Source organism: Octopus bimaculoides, chromosome 6 (assembly GCF_001194135.2).
Source record: "Octopus bimaculoides isolate UCB-OBI-ISO-001 chromosome 6, ASM119413v2, whole genome shotgun sequence".
Classification (NCBI taxonomy): domain Eukaryota; kingdom Metazoa; phylum Mollusca; class Cephalopoda; order Octopoda; family Octopodidae; genus Octopus; species Octopus bimaculoides.
Genome location: NC_068986.1, coordinates 53498529 through 53506570, shown reverse-complemented (window position 1 = coordinate 53506570; position 8042 = coordinate 53498529). Strand labels below are relative to the sequence as shown.

The window sequence follows — 8042 nt, the reverse complement described above, 5'->3', positions numbered from 1 at the left end:
TTTTTTTTTTTTTTTTTTGTTAAAACATTGAAAATATCTTATAGCCTAGTATGTAAATTCCTTTAAAATAAATGTAATTAGCTTAAGTTGACTATCTATATAATGTCTAGTGTTAATGTAGTTGAAATGAAAATTTGTTTCATGTTAATGAACTTAATTAATTCTTCCAAAAGAAAACCTATTTCTGAACTCAAATTGAATATTTTCAAAACAAAAAAAATCTTTCTGAATTAATGTTCTAGTTTCAAGTAACCACCCATTCTGAGTAAGTGTTTTAGAACTCCAATTAACTTGTGGATTGTTATTATTAAATAGAACAAAAAGCATTACTTGTTGCAATCAAGAAACACTAATTTTAAATATGTTAAAATTTAATTTCAGGTTGATTGCTGTGACATTTTAAATAATCCCCACCCCAATTTCCACCCATTGTTTTTTCTTACTGCCACTATTTATATTTTTATTCAGTTATTATATCCCTACCAACAATTATTTTTTCCATTTTCAGATCAGTTTTGTGCATACTTCCTTTATTTATATTGTTGTCAAGGCTAATTATATTGATCAATTTTTTAAGTTTGAAGATACTCATCACATGATTGTATCTGGAAATAACATACTGTTTTAAAGCAGGAACACATGCAAACATTTTAAATTTGCAGATTTTTAAAAATCTATAGCAACAAGAAATACAAGACACACCCTAATGGAACACAGATACATCTGCAAATTTAGGTGTTTTGTATGTATTTATAATTAGTGATTTCCAGTTAAATGTTCTAAGATGAAGTAAGATTTGTATTTGCTTTCCAGTTAGTGATAAAGTGCCTTGCCTTAGGTTATGAATTCTGATAAAATGTTTGTGAACCTGACTTCTTAAATACTCAGCTGTCTTCTTTTTTCTTCTCTTCATATATTATGCATATATTTTTTAAAAAATTTAATAGAATATTTAAAATTATTTCTGGGATTAATGAGTTTTCTGTTGAAATTTGAAGTTGTAACAGTAAATTGACTTGACATGAGCATGTAGTTCTGAAGGTTAATAAATATTCTCTTAAGATAGTTATACAAAATATATCTTTTGCCCTTCAATAAAGTATTTGTGTGCAATGTACATAGAAGAAAAATTGAAAATCTTGCAATTTCAATCTGAAATTTGAACAAAAAAAAGAAAAACTTTTTCAATTTAGATTTCAGTGCTCCAGTCCTTGCTTGATTTCAAGTTCAGTTCAGATCCTGTGTTCATATTTCATTTAAAAAAAAATGTTTTCTACAGTATGCAATGTTTTAGTAACTTGTTTGCATTAACACATAGTTTTGTTGTCTGAGATTCTATCTCCAGCTAGTGGGCTATGGCCTTGACTTTTATTTTCTGCTTGGTTTTCTCTTTGTGAGATGTTTCAAAGGTGTTTGCTCCCTATTTTTTCTTCAACTTCTTGTCAATTATCATCTAAGAGCCTAGTTGGAATGAAAATTGATATAAAGTCGCAAACAAAATGTTATTTGAAAACTGCTAAATTTATAATTGACTAAAATCATTTAAAGTATGTCAACATTTTAGATATACAAAACTGGATCAGATGTTCACAAATTTATAAACCTCAGTATTTTATTTATATATATTAAATTTTATTAATTTCTTTTTTAGTTTATTTTTACAATGTTATCAGCACAAATCTGATACAACTTACTATTCATTCATAAAAGTGCTTAATTTATAACAATATATTGGCATAATGCTATAAACTAGACCCTCAAGTGACAGGCATAAAAATAAACAAGCAATACAAAATAACCACTTAGAGTGCCGCTACTTTTGCCCATGTCTAAATCCTAGAAAACATGTAATTTCTGTTAGTGTGTTTGATTAAGCTATAATAACGAGTCCTACATATATTAGTATTAAGCCCTGTCAGCTAACATTACATTGTATATATGTTTTGTATGTTCAGTGGATAAACCACATGCCTGTGGTTTTTATATTTTCTTGGTAAAAGATGCAACTGTACTTAAGTATATACAGTAAGTCAACTTACCAACCATAGTTTAAATTAAAATAGAAATTTTTTCTTAAATATTTTAGTTGATAGCTGCTAATTTAAATAGTGCTATTTTCATTACAATTTTTTAAAGGTCATATTCGTCTCTGTTTTAGTCTTGTTTTTTAAACTCTGTCACTTTTATACATGTAACAATCAACAGCTCTAAATAATTTTAATTCTTTTATCAAATACTTTTACAGGAGATTCTCAACCCCAAAAGATGTTCGATCGTCATTCAAGTCTTGCTGGATGTCAAGTCATCAATTACCGGACCGATGAAAAGCAACAGTGGCTTCTGTTGATAGGAATATCAGCCCAGGTTTGTTAAACTCATTTCAACTCACCATATTGGTTGTGAATAAATATTATTTTTCAGCTGCATTTAAAAAAATTTATTTTAATTTTAATAAATTTTAATAAATATCAGTATAGTTATTCAGCTATCTAATTTAAATTGTTGAAATTCTACAGTTACCAAAACACAATGGTCATTGTTTACTTATGATAATTATTCAGTTTCTCACTGAAAAAATTGTATTTCAAAATGAGAAGAAAATATTGTTCAAGGACAACTGTAAGTCAAAGGAAAATATTAGAATTTTTGTGTGTATGTTTGTGTGTAATCTCGGCATGTTTTTGGAGTATTCACTAATAAACTTCTTGGAATCTACTTTTGATCCTTCATAACTTATGATCTGATTTTTCTTACATTCCTTTAGTTTGTATATTCACTTGTATTTGTAATATCCTTCCAAATTCATAATTCATTTAAAAATGAAATTGTTTTAAATTCTAATTTAACTCTGCAATAAGGCAAATATAATTTCTTGTGGGGTTTTGTTTTTTTTTTAACTAAAAATCTGATCGTGTATTTAGAGAAAGTGTATACTTAATCATAGAAGTATATTTGTCATGATATTCATTGACATTTCATTGCCAACTGATGAATTTGTTATTTAAACACTAGTTTGTTTGTTGTATTTTTTTGTTTTTTTTTCTCATGCTGAATGTTATTTCTGAGCTGGTGTCATCATTCTAGTATTGAATTCTTCATTCTCAATTGACATTGGATCTCTCAACTACAAAGTTTTACTCCAGTTACATTGCACTCACTGGTGTGCACTTGTAGCTAGGCAAGTTCATGTAACCTATGTTAGCCTGGCTCACTGTATTTGGGGCCCATTATTTAATGAAACTGTAAATCGAGAACAATTTGGACAATCTGTACCATTAAATTTTAATGTATCAGCGTTTGGAGTGTAAACGGAAACTGATACTATCTAGATAAATAATTTACTAATTTCTACATAAGGAAATTAGGCTTTCCTTATTCTAACAATAGTTGTTTGAATGTCAGTGATAACTATTATAGATGTTCCTGTTACAGATAAAGTATCTACTGGATTTTCAGACCCATATGAAGATTTGAAATCAGTGTTGCATAAAATTCATTAGAGTATTCCTGCTATTTACAGCTGTACTTATACAGACCCTCATTTACAGTTAAGCGGATTGTTCTAAGGAGTGTTTGGCTTGGCCATGGACCTCATGTAGAACCAGTGAGAGGATATAAACCATCACTCTTTCGAATGTTTATCATACCTTATTGATTTAATCATGCGGATATGTCTCTATATCCAGAGATTATTAAGTTGAAACATTTCTTTGAATAGAAAATTTGAAGATTAAATCTGTTAGCCTTATGATGTATTTTTTCTTTACTCTTCATTAAACAAACGTTCTAATTCAAGTCAGGAGATTGTGTGGAAAAGGATTTTTATCGCAAAGAATATAAATTGACTTTTGCCAAAACTTGTACAATTTCTTTGTCCACTTACATTAAGAAAACCAACTTTCATATTTATATATGTTTATGATTAAACAATTTAACACTAATTACAATTTGTAATTTTTCACAATCTTTCTAATATTTGGCTGAGAAAATATATCCTCATAACACTTTTATATGTAATGATTCTGTTCTTGCTATCCAAGAAAATGGAATATTTACCACATCTTGTTCGTATGGAGTCAAGCTTTCATTAAAAAAAATAGCACTTAGTATCACATTCTAATCATTAATCTGATGAGAAAATTTGATACTAAAACTTATCAAATCATAAACAAGCTTTTCTTTAAAAAAAAAAAAACAGTATTCTTTGATTAGTCCACTGGTGAAGCGTTTTTTGCAGTATTTGAAATTCAAATGTAAAGGAGGATGGTCAAATATCCTACTGGCTTGGATCTGCCCATCTCTAATTTTCTTAAAAAAAACAGACTTTTCTCCTGTTGAATTTTTTTTTTTTTAAATCTAATTCTCTCTATATATTTGTAATCTAACCAATTATTATACATTATACTTGAATATGACCAGAAACTTCACAAAGTTCATTTAAATTTTAAAACGTGTTCATCCAAAATAATTTATTTGTAAAGGTATCTGCTGTTAAGTTGATTACCATTTTGCTTTGAGAAGGGCACCACATTAAAAGCACCAAGTACACTCTGTAAAGTAGTTGGCATTAGGAAGGGCATCTAGCCAAAACAGACAAAATGATGCCTGATGCTGCTCTGGAGCTCCTGTTAAACTTTTCCCCCATGGCAGCATGAGAGATGTTAAATGATTATGATGATGAAGGGAAAATTCAATCTTCTCTCAAATTTTCTTAATCCAAATGGCTTTGAAATTTTTCTTATTGTTAAAATAATTTTTGTTTCATACAGTTAGCTTTATATTAAAAATGCGAGCACCCTAGTGCAGTTTTCCAATAACTCTAATTTTGATTCCTGTTACATTTGTTTTCCTATCCTTTGTTGAAGATATAAACATCACATTTTTCCAATATTTCTATTTGTGATAATTTTGAAGCTACTCCAACATCTGTAAAAATAAAATAATTATAATGAAAAGAGATAACATTTCATGTACATGTATTATTTTGTACTTTTATTGGTTTTATGCATTCATGGGGGAATTCAATTAGAGAATGCATGGGAGAAAAGTCTCCCCAATGTAGGTCAAACAGAGGACCTAGTACTATAGTTGACAGCAGCTTTATAGAGAAAGCAATTAAGGATATGAAAGAAGGAAAAGCCTTCAGTCCATTACAAATCGCTGCTGATATGCTCAAAGTATCTGGCGGTGTAAGGATATGGCCTAATTATTTGCATAGCCAATCAGGTTGTACGAGAAGCTGTCATACCCAGTAACTGATGTAGCCACATTATAGACAGGGTTAAAGGAGATGCCTTACAAATAATTACAGAGGTATCAAATTGCTGAACCAGGTCATGAACGTTACAGAGAGAGTTATTGCTCAACTCTCTTAATTAGGAAGAGAATTAGACTAGATAAGATGCAGTTTGGCTTTGTGCCACTAAGAACTATTGATGCTCCCTTTCTAGTTAGGCAACTTCAGAAGTATTTAACCAAAAATAAATTGCTGTACATAGCATTCATGAACCTAGGGAAAGCCTTCAGCAGAGCCTCTCATTCCCTGAACTGGTGGTCACTGTAGAAGCTAGTTGTAGATGATGAATAACTATTGAGTTAGCAATTAATACAGCAACAGCTTTAGTGTGTAAGTTTGTGTTTACTAAGGCTCAGTCCTTTCCTATTTATTACAATCCTCCAGACCATAACAGAGGAGTTTTAAGACTGGGTACCCATGAGGAATCCTCTATACTGATGACCTTGTTCTTATAGCTGAATTTATAGTAGAATTAGAAAAGAAAATCCTGATGTGGAAGCAAAACCTGTAATCAAGGGATCTTAAAGTTAACTTAGGAGTAGAACCTTGTTTGTTTTCCTGCTTATCAAAACTTTGGTCTTTACTATCAAGCAAATAGCCCAGCTTCATATATAGGTAAGGTGTAGGTGGAAATTCCGTGTGGTGTACCCAGTGCAAATTATGGACTCATAAGAGGTGCAGTGGAATCACAGGAAGGTTAAGAGTAGAATTTGTGGCTGATGCACAGGAACAATAAGCACCAAAAACCTGTGAAAAAATAGATTTTTTGAAATACCCAGGAGAGTAACTGGGGGTAGTAGATTGCTTCTGTTACCTAGATGACCTAATTAGCAGTGGAGGAGGATGTTCTGAAAGTATAGTTGCAAGAATAAGAACAAGATAAAGTTCAGAGCTATTATTGCTGTTGGTAATGAAGGTCTCTCAGGATGAAAAGCAGTTTGTTTGATGCTTGTCTGCAAACCGCAATGTTACATTGTAGTGAAACATGAGCTGTAAATGCAGAGGATATGTGAGACTAGAAAAAATCAAAACTAGCAGGCTCTGCTAGGTGTGCAGCATAAAAGAGTGCTGATCACCAAATGTGGCAAGGAACTATTGAAGAGGGAGATCCAAGAACAAAAGGGGAAAAGTAATGAAGACCTCAGTTGTTGAGCTTCAGGGAAGAGATGACAGGCTGTTCACTGTGCTCAAGAAAATCTATCCATTTTAGCAAAACAAGGTCCTAAAAGCATAGTTCTGTCTATGCTGTCCCTACAGTTCATCTTCTCAGCACCCATTCCTTCCATCACTGATCAAACTACAGCACTATTTCAGCTGTTGTAATTATGAGAGCAGAGATGCTACCAATTCCCCCTTTCTTTGGAGTCTCCTCCCCTTGTCACCCACTCAGCATTCTCAATCTCATCTCTTACCACTGTATTTTCCAGTGTATTTTTCTCACACATTGGCCATTGATGTGCTCCCTCCAGCTTTGTTTGTCACTCTCTTTCCATGTTCACACCTATGTGTGAACATACCAAAGCAGACACAGAAACTCAACGCAGTCTTCTAACTTGTCAGATCCTGTCAATCTGTTCAATCCTTGCCAGCTAGGTAAATGGATGTTAAATGATGGTTTTATAGGAACCTCCATTGAAGTTAGTGAAATAAATGCATAATAATTACGCTTTCATATGTTCAAATTTTACAAGCAATTCTCTTTTATTACATCCTTAAAGCTTTGAAGTTATCTTTAAAATGACTTGTCTAGAAACTACGTTTTCTTCACAATTTTATTAGTTTATTATAAATTTATTATGGATCTTATTGATGCTATTAATTTTTGTTTATGATAGATCTAAAGTAGTTTTCTGATGCTCTGTTTTGAAATTCAATTTTTCTGAAGCAAACATGAGTGGGGATGATACATAGTTTCAATATTGTGTATTTTTAAGAATTTGTGCATACATTAGGGAAGCATAGGTTTACTTGTTTTTGTTTGTTCTTTTAGTGGAACTCAGAAAAGAAATTTAATAACAAAAAATATTTTCAACTCTTTTCATTTTTGGCTGCATTTAGTTCTTCAATGTACACTTCTGACCCATAGATGTTCCTAATCTGTTTAGTTCTTATGTGTTATTTTGCTTCTTTACTTTTAAATGAAAAAATTGCTTTGGTAGCTTGTCAACTTGCATTGACTAAAGGTTTTCTGCTTGTCTTTTGAAGGTCTCTTTTCTAATTCCCAAGTTAGACATTGTGCCTATGCATGCGATTTCAGTTCATTTTGTGTTATTGTTTAGTATATCCTGCTTTCATTGAATGTATGAGATGGTGATTACATGTCTCTCAGGTTGATATATCTAACAAACTTTCAGGTTATAATTTCATGTACTATCAGTAACGCTCGCAGTCTTAATTTAAAACTTTAACTTTTTTTGTTTCTGTAAAATCTTATTTTAAACCATTAATAGTTTCAAATGCATTTATCTTTTTGTTATTGCTTTATAACATTTTTGTGAAGTAACTATAATCTGTAAAACCCAATTCAGAATTATTTTTAATTAAAAAATTCATTATAGAAAATTTAATTTACATAAGCAAATTTTTTCTTAAATGTTAGCTGCATCTAAACTAAGTACTCATTCATTTAAAAGAATTAATGGACTAAAATACCATGTAGAATATAACTTTTTTTTTTACAACATCAATGTTTTGTTTCATGCTTTTGCTAATTAGTTATTCAAATTTCAATGATTCTTTTTTTTTT

General features: G+C 30.8%; 1 protein-coding gene across 1 annotated transcript in view; it reads left to right on the top strand.

Annotated features, from left to right (window-relative positions):
• LOC106873753 (clathrin heavy chain 1) overlaps positions 1–8042 on the top strand; it is a 101891-nt gene that overhangs the window by 48225 nt on the left and 45624 nt on the right. The window contains exon 5 of the mRNA XM_052968467.1: positions 2246–2364. Within this exon, the coding sequence (XP_052824427.1) occupies positions 2246–2364 (119 nt within the window). The remainder of the gene's footprint in view (positions 1–2245; positions 2365–8042) is intronic.